Source organism: Chiloscyllium punctatum, chromosome 5 (genome assembly GCF_047496795.1).
Source record: "Chiloscyllium punctatum isolate Juve2018m chromosome 5, sChiPun1.3, whole genome shotgun sequence".
Lineage (NCBI taxonomy): Eukaryota > Metazoa > Chordata > Chondrichthyes > Orectolobiformes > Hemiscylliidae > Chiloscyllium > Chiloscyllium punctatum.
The window spans coordinates 20809966-20825698 of record NC_092743.1 but is presented as its reverse complement, the minus strand read 5'-3'; the positions used below and the strand labels follow the sequence as shown (position 1 = coordinate 20825698).

Genomic DNA, 15733 nt, shown 5'->3' with positions numbered 1-15733 from the left:
CAGAGAAATGGAGTGCAGTTGCTCATCGAGTTAATCTTAATAATTAGTAGAAAAGCCTTGAGGGATTCAGTGGCTGAACACCCCCCAACTCTGAGTCAATAAAACTTATTTGTTAACTCCTGAAGTCTTAATTAATTTATTAACTCTTAATTATTGTAGCCTATTTTGCGAACGATCAATAAATTTAGCACAATTGTTTCATGGTGCAATTTCTTCTTGGCACTCCTGGGACGTGGGGATTTATTGCCTGTCTCTAGTTGCCCTTGAGAAAGTGGCGATCAGCTGCCTTTTGAACTGCTGCAGTTCACGTGCTGTACATAGATCCACAATGCCCTTACGGAGGGAATTCTAGGATTTTGACCCAGCAACAGTGAAGGAACAGCGATATATTTCCAAGTCAGGATGCTGGGTGGTTTCAAGGGGAACTTGGAAGTGGTGGTGTTCCCATATATCTGCTGCCCTTGTCCTTCTAGGTGCAAGTGGGCATCGGTTTGGATGGTGCTGTCTGAGGATCTTTATGAATTTCTACTGTCTCTCTTGTAGATAATATACATTGCTGCTACTGAGCATCAGTGGTGAGTGGACGTGATGCCACTCAAGTGGGCTGCTTTGTTCTGGATGGCGTGAAGTTACTGGATTGCTATTGGAGCTGCACCCATCCAGGCAAGCAGCGGGTATTTCATCACGCTCCTGACTTGTGCCTTGTAGATGATGGAGAAAGTGGGGACTGCAGATTATGGAGGTCAGAGTCGAGAGTGTGATGCTGGAAAAGCACAGCAGGTCAGGCAGCACCCAAGGACCAGGAGAATCGATGTTTTGGGCATAAGCCCTTCATCAGGATCCTGATGGTGGACAGGCTTTGGAGGGCGAGGGGGTGAGTTACTCACAGAAATATTCTTAACCTTTGACCTGCTCTTGTAGCCTCCATGGTGAGTGCATCTTTAGTAATCATTTTGTTAATGAAGACAAGTGTCTTTTGTTTTTTGCTTGGATGCACCAGTAGACTATCCTCGACCACTGATGATTTGTTGGGCCCTAGACACTCTTTAGTAAAGGTGGATTGGCAATAAACAACATCAACTATCCCTATCCCAGTGCCTCATACTGGCATTGGTATCAAACACCACATTACCTCTTACCAACCCACATCCACCATTTGTCCTGTAGCACCCTGCCCTACTCTGTGACACTTGGCTTCGGGATTGAACAGCGACTGTACAGTGTCGGTATTAGAGCCCAATTCTGACATCTTGGGGATTCATAATGAGTGAACAGCAGCATGCAATTCTCACTGCAGTCAGAGGAAGGAGCTGACAGTCCAGCTGTGGCGATAGCTACTGCTGTAGTGACCAGTGAATACCAGCAAGAAGTTGGAAGAAGACAGGTCGACAGTGTAGGGAACAATAGTGAGTGTGTAATTGGTGGACAGGGCAACATCACTGATCTGTAATTCAAGAGGAAATGGTAGCAATCACAGTTTCTATCTAAAAGAAGTTGTTTTAAGGCCATTACCTAATCCAGTGTCATCATTTTACATTGCTGGACCAAGTACTCCACTTGCACTTTAAGCAGCACTCTCACAGCACCAGGGTCCCAGGTTTGATTCCAGCCTCGGGCGACTGTCTGTATGGAGTTTGCACATTCTCCCTGTGTCTGCGTGGGTTTCCTCCGGGTGCTCTGGTTTCCCCACACAGTCCAAAGATGTGCAGGTCAGGTGAATTGGCTATGCTAAATTGCCCGTAGTGTTAGGTGCATTAGTCAGGGGGAAATGGGTCTGGGTGGATTACTCTTTGGAGAGTCGGTGTGGACTTGTTGGGCCGAAGGGCCTGTTTCCACACTGTAGGGAATCTAATCTAATCACTCTCATTCATATGTCTGTGCAATATTATTTATATTTTTAGTAAGAATTGTCATAACTTCCAAATGTGGGTTGGTTTTCATTAATCTTCAACCAGGTCAACTTTACACTTTTGGAGTAGACAAAATGATTGAGGAATTAGGAATTGAGGTATGGTTAGTCAGAGATTGTTGAGGCAGATGCTACTTTTATCAGTAGTTTATTTTATCCCCTTTTCGTTATTAGTTTACCTGAAAACATGTAAAATGACTAATTACCAACAGATAATGCCATCGGCAATGGATACGGTTGATGTAATCTGGTAAATTCAAATGAATGTCAAGTTTCATTCTTTTAGGTTTGGCCCCCAAGTGTTTTTTGCGCTCTGATCTTGGACAAAAAGAAATTTCAAATTAGCTGTTATTTCTCTTTGTATGGATCAAACTCACAGATGATTGTGGGATAACTAAAAAAAATCTGAAGGCACATGAGTGTGCCATAAAAAGCTGACTGCTAATAAATGGTGAATATTTACCAGTTGTCGGATTAGGTAAGAAATTAATGTTTCTTGAAGTAAACATCAACTGGTAAAGTGGCTGAAGTTTCATGGTGGTCTATCGGCAAGTGTAATTATTTGAACAGGAGAACTGTTTATCGCGTTGAATTTTACTTTTCCTGCATCATAGAAGTTAGATAATAAGTTGATGAATCTCTTGTTTTGTTGAAGAAGCAGTTACTTTTTAATTCACTCTGTGTCACAATCAGGGTCAACATTTATTGAACATCGATAGCTATCATTGACAGTGTGGTTATGATGGCCTTCAATGGCTTGTTGTCTATATGCATTGGAGGTAATTAGTCTACCCACAGTGTTTTTATCTTGGGGGCTTCAGGACTTTACCCAGTGACTATGAAGGCAGGGCAGTATATTTTCAAGACAAGATTGTTCGGAACTTGGAAGTGTTTAGTTTGTGTCTGCTACTCTGGTTAATGGCATTTGGAAGGTGTGTTGAAAGAGCCTTCATCAGGTATAGTCATAGTCATACAGCATGGTAACAGACCCTTTGGTCCAAACTAATTGCTCCCACCTGCCTGCTCCTGGCCCATATCCCTCCAAGCCTTTCCCATTCATATTCTTATCCAAATGTCTTTTAAATGTTGTAATTATACCCACATCCATTACCTTCCTCAGGCAGTTCATACCACATGCAAACCACCCTTTGTGCAAAAAAACGTTACGCTTCATGTCTTTTTAAAATCTCTCTCTCCTTTCATCTTAAACAATGTGTCCCCGATCCTTAAAATCCCCCCCATACTAGAGAAAAATGATTTCTATCTATACCTCTCATTATTTTATAAGTTTCTGTAAAGTCACCTTTCAACCTCCTATACCCCAGTGAAAAGAAGTCCCAGCCTTTCTTTGTAATTCAAATTTTCCATACCCAGCAACATCCTGGTAAATCTCTTTTAAACCCTTTCCAGCTTAATAATATCCTTTCATAACTGGTCCAGAACTGGACACACATTCCAGAAGAGACCTCACTAATGTCCTGTACAACCTCAACATAGAATTCCTACAGTGTGGAAACAGGCCATTCAGCCCAACAGGTTTCCCACCCAGACTCATTACCTTCCTTATTTCTTGACATTTTCCCTGACTAATGCACCTAACCTACACATTCTTGAACACTATGGACAATTTAGCTTGGCCAATTCACCTAACCTGTACATCTTTGGACTACTGGAGGAAACCCACGCAGACACAGGGTTGTAATCTCCACACAGACAGCCGCCCCAGGCTGGAATCCAACTCGGGTGCCTGATGCTGGGAGGCCGCAGGGCTAACCACTGAGCCACCATGCCGCTCCGTGATTTCCCAATTCCTATACTCAAAGGACTGCGCAATGAAGGCCAGCGTGCCAAGTGCCTTTTTAACCTCCTTCTATATGTGAACTATGTACCTGTACTACCAAGTCCCTCTGTTCTACAGCTCTATTCAAGGCCCTACCATTAATTATATAAGTCCTACACTTGTTTGTTGTACCAAAATGCAATATCACACATTTATCCAGATTCAACTCCATCTGCCATTTTTAAGCTCATTGATCCTTTGCAATCTTAGAAACTTCTTCACTGTTTACTGTGCCACCAATTTTGGTGTTGTTGCAAATTCACTAGCCATGCATTCTATATTCTCATCCAAATAATCTTTCAAAGTTGTAGCGGTGCATCTTGTAGGTTGTAAACATTGCAGCCATGGCGTACTGGTGATGGATGGAATGAATGTGGAAAGTAATGGCTACTGCTCAAGCAGGGATAGTACCTAGCTCCTTGTGTTGGACTAGGACCCGTTCAGGGGACTGGCGAGTTAGAGCTGACTTGGTGCTTTGCAGATCTTGGAAGAGTCTTGAGCAGTTGGGAGGCACATGGAAGATAATGAATGCGACTCCTTTATTCAAAAGGTGAAAGGCGAGAAAACAAATGTTGAAAGTCCAGGCTAGTTGGTTTAACATCTGACATACGAAAAATGGAAGTGGCTGTTATTAAAAATGTTTGTAGAAGAACACCTAGAAAAATTCAATGTAATCAGACAGTGTAAACGTGACTTTGTGAAAGAGAAATTATATTTTAATCAAATTATTGAAGTTCTTTGAAGAAGTAGCATCTGCTGGGGAACTGGTGGACATTTAGAAGACATTTGATAGGGTGTCACATCAAATACAGTTGTCAAAAGGAAAAACTCATGGTGAAGGAAGTAATATATTGGTATGGATGCAAGATTACCAGCTGAAAGGAAACAGTGAGTATATCTTTTTCTGATTGGCAAAGTGGAACAAGGCTGTGCCACAGCAATCCATACTGTGTCCTTAACCTGTTAGAATTTATATAAATCAGTCGGATGAAAAGATTGAGGTATGGGAAACCAGGAAGGAATATAGATAAGTTAAGTGAGTTAGACATACGGAGAGTTTCAACATTTGTTTTCTCGCCTTTCGATAGTCACAGGTGAGGTGCCGGAAGACTGGAGGTTGGCAAACGTGGTGCCACTGTTTAAGAAGGGCGATAAAGACAAGCCAGAGAATTATAGACCGGTGAGCCTGACCTCAGTGGTGGGCAAGTTGTTGGAGGGAATCCTGAGGGGCAGGATGTACATGTATTTGGAAAGGCAAGGACTGATTCGGGATAGTCAACATGGCTTTGTGGGTGGGAAATCATGTCTCACAAACTTGATTGAGTTTTTTGAAGAAGTAACAAAGAAGATTGATGAGGGCAGAGCAGTAGATGTGATATATATGGAGTTCAGTAAAGTGTCCGACAAGGTTCCCCATGGGAGACTGATTAGCAAGGTTAGATCTCATGGAATACAGGGAGAACTAGCCATTTGGATACAGAACTGGCTCAAAGGTAGAAGACAGAGGGTGGTGGTGGAGGGTTGTTTTTCAGACTGGAGGTTTGTGACCAATGGAATGCCACAAAGATTGGTCTGGGTCTACTATTTTCGTCATTTACATAAATGATTTGGATATGAACATAGGAGGTATAGTTAGTAAGTTTGCAGATGACGCCAAAATTGGAGGTGTAATGGACAGCGAAGAGGGTTACCTCAGATTACAACAGGATCTGGACCAGATGGGCCAATAGACTGAGAAGTGGCAGATGGAGTTTAATTCAGATAAATGCGAGATGTTGCATGTTGGGAAAGCAAATCTTAGCAGGACTTATATACACTTCATGGTAAGGTCCTAGGGAGTGTTGCTGAACAAAGAGACCTTGGAGTGCAGGTTCATAGCTCCTTGAAAGTGGAGTCACAGGTAGATAGTGAAGAAGGCGTTTGGTATGCTTTCCTTTATCGGTATTGAGTTCAGGAGCTGAGTACAGGGAGGTCATGTTGTGGCTGTACAGGACATTGGTTAGGCCACTGTTGGAATATTGCACGCAATTCTGGTCTCCTTCCTATCGGAAGGATATTGTGAAACTTGAAAGGGTTCAGAAAAGATTTGCAAGGATGTTGCTAGGGTTGGAGGATTTGAGCTAGAGGGAGAGGCTGAACAGGCTCGGGCTGTTTTCTCTGGAGCATCGGAGGCTGAGGGGTGACCTTAGAGGTTTACAAAATTATGAGGGGCATGGATAGGATAAATAGACAAAGTCTTTTCCCTGGGGTCAGGGAGTCCAGAACTAGAGGACATAGGTTTAGGGTGAGAGGGGAAAGACATAAAAGAGACCTAAGGGGCAACCTTTTCATGCAGAAGGTGGTACGTGTATGGAATGAGCTGCCAGAGGATGTGATGGAGGCTGGTACAGTTGGAACATTTAAGAGGCATTTGGATGGGTATATGAATAGGAATGGTTTGGAGGGATATGATCTGGGTGCTGGCAGGTGGGGCTAGATTGGGTTGGGATATCTGGTCAGCATGGACAGGTTGGACTGAAGGGTGTGTTTCCATGCTGTACATCTCTATGACTCTATGTGAAATTGTCCACCTTCACAGAAAAGGTGGAAAAAAATGCACATTATTCGCATGGTGACTGGTTGCAGAGCTGTAAGATACAGCAGGATCTGAGTCCAAGTGCATTTCTTTCCTATTCTTGTGAGAGCGTGGTCATCACCGACAAGGCTGGCTCTTGAAATGATTGGTTCTCTAAGCCATTTCAGAGGGAGGTTAAGAGTTTTAAGTCACATGTCGGCCAGATCAAGCAATGATGGCAGATTTCTTTCCTTGAAGGGCATTGTGTTTTTTTTCCCGGCAATCATATGTTTTTTTCCCAGATTCTATTGAAATCAAATCCCATTCAGTCTGTTACAGGTGGATTCAAACCCATGTCTCTAGAACTTCAGCCTCTGCACTACAAGTCCCAGTATAATTATCAAAACATGGGATATTTTGTTCCCTGATCAGTTGGACATTTAAAAGTCTGAGTACCTGTAGATTTGGTAATCACTGAATGATCAGATGTTTACGTGGAATATTTTACTGTTAAAGCATGGTTTTATGTTGGGGATAGCAGTAATTGTGTAGCAGGACACAGGAAGGGAAAACAAAGTTATTACTGTTAGCTCTGCATTGCTGTATGCTAATTGAAAATAAAAGCTCTCTGCATTAGTAAAGGGACCAGGTGTCCTTTTTTAACTCCTTCAGGGAATGTGGCCTTTTCTGGCTGGACCAACATTTATTGCCCCATCTTATTTGTCCTGAGAAGGTGGTGGCAACTTGCTGCCTGCAACCACTACAATCCATTTTGTGTCGGTATACACAATCTTGCTGGTGAACGAGTTCCAGGATTTTGTCTCAGCAACAGCGAAGAAACAGTGATGTACTTCCAACTCAGGATGGGGAATTGTTTTAAACTTTCACAGCTAGACTCTGAGAAGCTGGAAGAATGCAAAACCAGGGTGATCTCCAACCGCTAAACTTTGATTGAAGTGATAGTGTAGAGAAATTGTAATAAACCATTGGCATCAGTGCAAAGCTGACCCTATTCTCCACTGACTGAGATGCTTCATAAATGAGCCTCTTATTTTATTTGGTTTGAACACCCTGAAGCTATGAACTTCCTACAAAATTAGACAATGACCAACTATTAATAGGAATCTGCAACATGACTACTTTGGGAAAATTTCATCTGACTAAATTCCAGATGAAGATATCATTCACTTGGGGTCTGAAACAGATAGCAAGGCTAAAATATGATTAAATGAGCTGTGAAAAGGTCAGTTCCATATTTTTGTTCCCATGACTTGCGTGACAATTGAAAGAATGGGCCCAGCTAAAGTTAGTAGAAGCCCAAAAGGGAGCTCAAAATATCACTGTAGATTTCCCCAGTATAGTGTTTGAAGAACAGTCAAAGTGCATTAAGAGTGTAGGTTTGTGACGAGGTGATGTTTAATTAGGGGAAGGAAACTTAAGAGAGACATAAGTCGACCATTCAGCCCTGTAGTCTCTGCTACGCACACAAAAAAATGAGGATATAAAAGATTCACTGCGATAAAACCTTACACAGAAAGAGAAAATAAACTCAGTCGTTGGACTGAAAAACAATTGTGATGTTTTGGAGTGGGCCTTCCATGAAAGATTTACACTCAAAACATGAACCTGTTTTCTTACTTTGCACAATGCCCTTCAGTCCCTGCATTCTGTCTGTATTTCACTACGACACTGAACACGGATCGTCTAAAGGAAATAAAACTGACAAAAAAAAACAGTTCAACTGAAACCTTCACCGAGTGAAGCTGAGAAGCGTGAAATTCCTCCTGAACCCAGCCCCAAATCGGTTTGCTGCGCCTGATATTATTTCACGATCCTCTCTGATATCGTGAGAGAGTCGAGGTAGAGAGCCTTAGAGCTGCCAGCCATTAAGACCTGAATGAAAACCACTTAGAAAATCAGAAGGTGCAGCAGTGGTTAAAAAAAAACTAAACTAAGTAAGTATGCAGCAGGATCGATGTCTGGTCTTGACTTTAGCAGCATTTTAATGTAATGAACTGAGGACTGGCTCCTGCATTCTAATACTTTTGTTTTCCTGAGGTATGGCAGATCTCATTTAATTTGCTTATGCTGTGTATGAAGGACAAAGGCGGTACAGACGGAGCCTAAAGGGCCAGTGATTCTGATGAAGTGCTCTCTTATATTGAGGAAACAGTTTAGTGGAGCCCATGGGAGCAGTGGCAGGATCTGCTTGATTTAAAGCCCCAGGTCTATCAGTGCATGAAGTGTGCTTTGCAAAAGCAGCCCAAATGCTCCCTCGAAGCGAGAAGATACTCTGATCACAGCAACTCCGCTGCTGGTTTGCAAGGAAGGTTTGTGCTTCTGTCTGTTTTTGTTTGCAGTTTCTTTTTTCACAATTAAGAATTAATTTAGTATTAACCAGTGGTTGTGTTGCTTACTGTATTCTAGCTGTCTCCTTAAAACAGTCCATATAAGTGACCTTCTTAGTAGGTTTCTCTCTTATCTACAGTCAGAATGATGCCAAAAGCTCTGAAACCAATATTAGCACTGAGAAATTTAAGTTAAGGGGGCGGGGTGAGTGGAAAATCTAAAATTTGTTATTGGAATCTTACTGTTTTGTTAATAAGATGGGATGGACTTCCAGGCAAGTATTAAAGGTATTGAAAGATTTGCAACAGGGCAGTAGGAAATGTTTTGGAGTGCATGTTCACTGTCAGCTCCTACTTCACTGTAACCAGAGATTTCCATTGAATTATGCAAAGTTTACCAAAGGGTGCAAAAATTAGCTTTCTTTCCTTTAAAAAGTGATCTCAGCTGTGGATACTGCATTATTGCCAGGTCCAGAAATGTTAGCTCATGTGTGCATGCCCTTGTCTGCTTTACAATGTGGAAATTGGGTTCAGTTCATCTTATTAGTGAAGCACTATCAAATCTGTGCACAGCAAGACCCCAGATGTAATAAAGGTGGATGTGTACCAGCTTGGAGCAGACTTTGCTCTATAAGAATCGACGTTGTACATTGGCTTGCACTGAACGTGGTCATTCAGCGATGCAGTCAGATGTGGTAGGTAGGAATGGGACGTAGCTGGCTATGTTGACAAAATTGGGACTGTGCCAAGAGCTTTTAAGCTGCATGCATTTACCTACTCAGCAGGAAACAAAGTAACAAAGCAGATAAAAGGTACCATTCATTTCCACTTCTCTGAAATATTCGCTCATCAGTTATCCAGTTAGTTTGTTGGCTAAAGTTTCCAGGTACGCTTGCTCCTACTCCAAGTGCTTCTGAAATCGTGTCAGTTGGGGAGATCACGCTACCAGATTCAGATTATATTGTCTTTACTGCTGCATCAATGTTTCTCTCAGTCTTTTGTTAAAGATTTTGGTGCCCCCTTGCTTGACTGTCCACATTTTCCAATCAAATGCCTGTTGTGTGCAGCCCCTGATATTTAATTGCCTTGTTTTAGATGGAATATTGGGTACTGCGTGGAACAGACAAGCAATCTCACCCCATTTTGTGCATCTGGGATGAATTTGTTTCCCCAGAATGCCACTCAGTTGTACTAAGAGTCACTGTGTGCGCAGTTGCTGAGGACAAATCTGTATCTTCTAGGAGAAAGTGAGGACTGCAGATGCTAGAGATCAGAGCTGAAAATGTGTTGCTGGAAAAGCACAGCAGGTCAGGCAGCATCCAAGGAGCAGGAGAATCGACGTTTCGGGCATGAGCCCTTCTTCAGGATTCCTGAAGAAGGGCTCATGCCCGAAACGTCGATTCTCCTGCTCCTTGGATGCTGCCTGACCTGCTGCGCTTTTCCAGCAACACATTTTCAAATCTATGTCTTGCCAACTTGGACTAATCCAGCACTTTGGCTGTGGCTATCTTTTGGGTCAGTTGCTTTTCTATTGGTTGATTGTGAAATTTCATGTGGCCATTATTTCACAAAAGAGCAGGAGAACTATCTGTGTTTTCCTGGCTAATGATTATCCTGCAATGTTACAAAAAAGATGTTGACTATCTGGTCATTTATAACTTGCAGGAGCTTGCTGTGTGCAAATTGGTTACTGAATTTCCCACATTCCAACAGTGACTATACTTCAGAAGGACTTCAGTGGCTGGAAAGTGCTTTGAGAGGTCCTGAAATCTTTAAAAGTACCATCATTTTGAACCTTTGCCTGTTATTTAAATATTCTTCCTTCCTGTGAAGACTTGAGTCCAGCAGGAATTACCTTATTGCTATCATCTTTAACATCTTGACAAGGGCTTCAGGAATTAATCTATACCATGAGTGTAGTTAAACTATTCTATCAGGGATGCTCTGTTTTTGAAGTTTTGTGTGTTGTCGAGCTCATGCAATCACTTTTTCCAGCAAGGAAAGATCACGTGAGCAATCCCAGGACATCTTTGATTGACTTTTGGCGTTTGCTTAACTCTAGAGCTTTTACATTTCAAACATTTGTAATCGCCTGCCATTAAACAATTTGGTCTCTGCTCTCCTACTGTAGCTCACTTTCGAAGACGGTTTGTTGAGACAGGAATTGCTCTAACTGAAGGTAGATAGGACACTGGATAACACGAGGCTGGCAGCGTGAAAAATCAATTCCTGTTTTCAAAAACACTAATGTCGCTGTATGACAGTGCACCCTTGTCGCAATTAGATTTGTTCAAGCTTTAAGGCAGAAGTCAAATGACCCATTTTCTAGCTCGGCTTTGATCCCATGGCTGTGAGGGGGTAATGAAAGTCGAGAATAACTGTGGCTAAAAGGAGCAATGTGGTCCCATTTGCTTGTTTGATCTTGATTTAAATTAGTGCTCCAGGCAAAATAAAACCCCATCTCTGGAAAGGCCAACAATGCTGAATTGAGAGCTTGTCCTTCAAAGATATATTGTAATGTTCTAACTCACTGCAAGATAAAGGGACACAAAAAAAGATCAGTGACACTATCTCAATGTCACCAAACATCATTTTTGTTTCATCATTTCAATAGGAATGCATCACTAACAAAGTTTAAAAGTTAAACCAGTGTTTGAATTTTTTTTGACGAATGAGTTGCTGGGGAGTTGACACAGTAACGATGAGGCAGCAGGACTAATAATGCAGAGGGTCAACCAAAAGCTGTGGGGATCAGAGTTATAATTGCATCACAACAGCTGATGGCATCCAAATGGGATTGTTGAGTTTGGAATTGAAATCTCAGCAATGAATGTGAAGCTGTCACTGAATGTTGTAAAAGAAATGATTTGTTTTAGTAACATCCTTCAGGGAAGGAAACTGCCATCCTCACCTGGCCTGGCCAACCTGTGACTCCAGTCCCACAGTGTTGAGGCTGACTGTTAACTTCCCTCTGAAATGGTCGAATTAATCAGCCCAGTGGGAACTGGGCGGTGGGGGAGAAACAAATGCTGACCTTGTTAATGATGATTACATTCGTGAAAGGTAATGAGGTGGAATTAACATTCAATTAACTATAAAACTGGACTTGCAAGCGAATGTCCATACTATAGCCATGAAAGTATTAATCTGAAAGCCATGAAAGTATTAATCTGATTCATTAATGTCTTTTAAGGAAAAAAAGACCCTGCTGTTCTTATCTGGTCTGACTTTCACAGCAATGTGTTTGATTCATACATCCCAAGATTAAATAGTAACACAAAAAAGAATAATCTCTTTTCCTGATCCACATTTTCCAGGTTGGGCGTACACAGAGTTGGAATAGTTCTGGGCTTTGCAAACCCGACCTAGGAGAAAGAGCCTGGAAGTGTTTGGATTTTTCCCTCCAGGAGTGGGGGAAGGCTGTTCGGGAGGAGGATGGGGGTAGTTGGGTTGATTGACCCCAGACAGAGATTATTGGCAGCTAAAGGGACTACTGTGGGTGGATAAACAGCAGTACAGTTTTCACTTCCCCTCCCCCCTCACACACACTTTGTCCTATTCATGGCAAACAATGCCATCTTTGCCCCCCCCCCCCCCCCCACACCTTCCCCCTCCAATCTATGGTAAATCATTCCAATGGCTCATTACCCTCGAAGAGAAATTTCTCTGAGTTTATGCCCTATTGTCCTTGACAGTTTCACTAGGGGAAATGATCTTTCTGCATCTCCCCTGTCAAAGCAAAGTAAGAGTCTGTTTCCTGTCATTGTACTGAGCACCAATGAGCACCAGCCCAACTATTCAACCTCTCCTCATAAAAATAATTCCCCTATATCTAAAATTAATCCAATGAACACTTTCTGAACTACCTCTAATGCCAGTATAGTTCCCCTTGGTAAGGGGAAGAAAACTATTCACAGTTCAATAAATAAGAATAACAAGCGTTGATTTATGTTAACATTTCAGACAGATTTTCAACTATTTAAAGGGCAGGAGATTTAAATGCCTTGACAGTTCCCTGTTAGTTCAAAATAGTTTATCCATTTTTGACAGACATTCACATTTGCTTCTAACAATCCAACAGGCTCCTAAGAAGTTGTTTTGGGGTCATATCTGAAAGAGTAACTTACCTGTGCAAAAGGATATTCTTCCATGCTAAAGGAATCTGGTAAGTTTAGATATTTCTCTACTGGGTCTAATGTGCACAGTTTGCATTTTCCTGTCTGTCCCTCTGAATATTGAAAGTGACTGAAGGCTGTGGCAGCAATATCTATGAAACCCAATGTCTTGACCAAACTTTCAGCTGTGCCTGTCCTCCTCAACCCAGTTCCCTACTCCTTCACAAAAGTGGGAGTTTATGGTTTGGGCCACCATTCTGGCTAAGCTGGGGTCCATGTCAGTCAGTGCAAATATTCAGTCTTTGAGGGAGAGAGGGGTTCCCTTTTCTTTGCAATTTTCTCAAGAATTAAGGAGGATTATTGTCTTGGCTCTTTTGTATCACAATACTCAAAGTCCAAGCAGTCGAGGGTGTGGTGCTGGAAAAGCAGAGCAGCTCCAGCGGTATCCGAGGAGCAGGAGAATTGATGTTTCGGGCATAAGCCCTTCATCAAGATTCCTGCTCCTCGGATGCTGCCTGACCTGCTGTGCTTTTCCAGCACCACAGTCTCGACGCTGATCGCCAGCATCCGCTGTCCTCGCTTTCTCAAAATCCAAGCAATCCTGGAGTTTTCTGAGTTGACACAGGAGCAACTGTGGTATTGGTGATTCTGCCCCTGTTTTGTCAGTTCCTGCTGGTGAAGAGATATTGCAGGCGTGTTGCATGAAAACAATGTTGTTGGCTAACCGGAGTGAGTGACCACTCAGTTCTCACAGTCACCATTAAGAGTGACATGAACCTCTTGTAGAATGTTTGCTTCACCCCCGCTTCATCATCCATCAGTGAGATGATTTCCACTCAAGTCGTCCTCTCTCTATGCCTGCTCAGATCCATCTTTCTTATCTTTTCTTCCTGGAAGTGGAGGTGGAGGGACAAAGGAAATCGAGCAGAATGAATGACATGCTATCACTATGAGCGCTACTGTCATTGAATTAATCAACACTTGTGGAAACTAGAAAGAAAAATTAATCTGATGAGGTGAGTTGACCTGGGCTGATTAGAGACTGCTGCGGACTACAGGCCTCAGGCAGTTGGGTTGAATTGCTTGCTGTCTGCTATCAACTCCATGTAACTTTGTATTTTGACAGTGTCATAAAATTAAATTTAAAAGCCCTTAAGTTACACTGTGCTTACAAATATTGAGTTTCAATTCTGGTTGCAATTTGGTAGAAGCATTAACCAGGGTCCCCCATTGAATATGGATTTTTTAAAAAAAAATTATTAATCCTGTAAGCATCTGGAAGCCAAGATTCGAATGATTTAATTTTCGAGATGTTTTAAAACATTTATCTGTCCGTTCTCCAATCCCCACAGAACACATTGTGGTGTCATAGACCTGCATTTATTTTCTGTCTTCCATTCAATACTTTCCTTTCTTGAAGTTGCATTGGAATAGCGTCCTGTGGAGGAGAAAAGTGTGCCTCTAGCATCTCCCTCTGGCCCTTAGCGACCCAATGGGAACCTGGACAATTGGGGTTAGAGGAGCAGTGATCTGCAGTAATCCTGTCTTGACTTCTACGAGGTCTTGGGATCGCGATCAGGAGAGAGAACCGGAGGTGATGTTTATGAAAACTTCCACGCCTGGAGATACTGAAACCAATTTAGTGCTCTTGCCAATGGTCTGACTGAAGTCATTATTCTATTTTTAAATCCCTAGGGATCATACTAGATGCCAGACCACTAGCCTTTCTATCTGTTGAGGATATTGGGCTTGGGTGTGTTTGTGTTTGTTGAACAGTTGGCAGGCTGGCTTATCAATGTGATGGTGAATAGCATACTTTGAAGGTGCGACGGAGGGAGGGGAGAAAGGAGTGATACATTTTGCAGCTGCCCATGTGCCTAAAATAGATGCTCCATTTCCTCACCAGCCGTTCTACTATATCCTACTGTCTGCATTATAACAGACATGAGACTGGAGGAGTTGCCCTTCTGAGCCAACGCCATACGTCACTGCTTCTCTTGCTGATCTCTTGCTTTTCATGAAGTTCAGTACCTAAAATAGGGACATGGGTCTCATGTACACCCTGGGATAATCCCAACACACGGCTATGTTGTAAAGGTGGGGTGAAATAAAAGATAGGACAGCCATTTTTATATATAAATCAACCGTTGAATTTTGTTGGAGTTAAATATACAAGCTGTGTTTGTTGGCCTGGCTGAGCATACTGTGAAAGCATTCGAGTTCTCAGTTGGGAATCGAAAGGAGGGACTTTTGCCATCTATGTGTGCGTGATTGTGACTGTCAAAACAAACAAGAGTCTTGGAGGATAAGAATTATACCTTTTTCATGCCAAAAGACTAACTTCTGATGGATATACTTTAATGTCAAAATTTAAATATTTTTCTGACTCTCGGCATTACACTTCTCATCGTCTGCCAAAAAATGGCAGCAAAGTTCATACACAATCAAAGGGAACAGGAATTTTCCCACAGTTTGAGGAATATATTTGTACATATTTTAGACACTGATAGTAGCATTGCACCTCTCCCAGTTGCCCCTTCTAATCTGCCACTGGCTTGAACATATATATTTGAATCAAGAGCAGAATTTGACCCTTGAACCTGCTCCTTAATAAAAATCTCTGATTAAAGAATCTTTAATCTTTCATAAGATCATGGCTGATCTGACTGTAACCTCAAATCCACGTTCCTGCCTCCCCCTTGACCACCGTCCAATCGCTTGCTTAACAAAAATCTTATCCATCTTTGTTTGAAAGATATTCAGCAACTCTTCTAGAAAAGGTGACAGGAGTAGAGTTCCAAAGATTGGGAGCAAAGAAATTTTACATCATAAATGGGTGATCCTCGATTTTTAAACAGTCACCCTTACTTCTAAATTGTCCTATAGGGAGAAGAATCCTTTTCCACATTCACCCTCTCAAGACCCTTTTAGGATTTTGTATGTTTCAATAAATCATCTCTTATTCTC

At 42.1% G+C, this 15733-nt stretch overlaps 1 protein-coding gene across 7 annotated transcripts in view; it reads left to right on the top strand.

The window, feature by feature from the left end:
* Nucleotides 1-15733, top strand: part of arhgap28 (Rho GTPase activating protein 28) — a 165018-nt gene that overhangs the window by 77804 nt on the left and 71481 nt on the right. Inside the window, exon 1 of one of the 7 annotated variants that reach the window (XM_072569891.1) lies at nucleotides 728-874. The exons of 4 other annotated variants lie outside the window; for them this stretch is intronic. In XM_072569891.1, the coding sequence (XP_072425992.1) occupies nucleotides 846-874 (29 nt within the window). In that variant the 5' untranslated portion in view covers nucleotides 728-845. Of the gene's footprint in view, nucleotides 1-727; nucleotides 875-8137; nucleotides 8259-8463; nucleotides 8634-15733 lie in introns of those variants that run through there. 2 more of the 7 variants (XM_072569893.1, XM_072569889.1) reach the window with 2 other exon arrangements.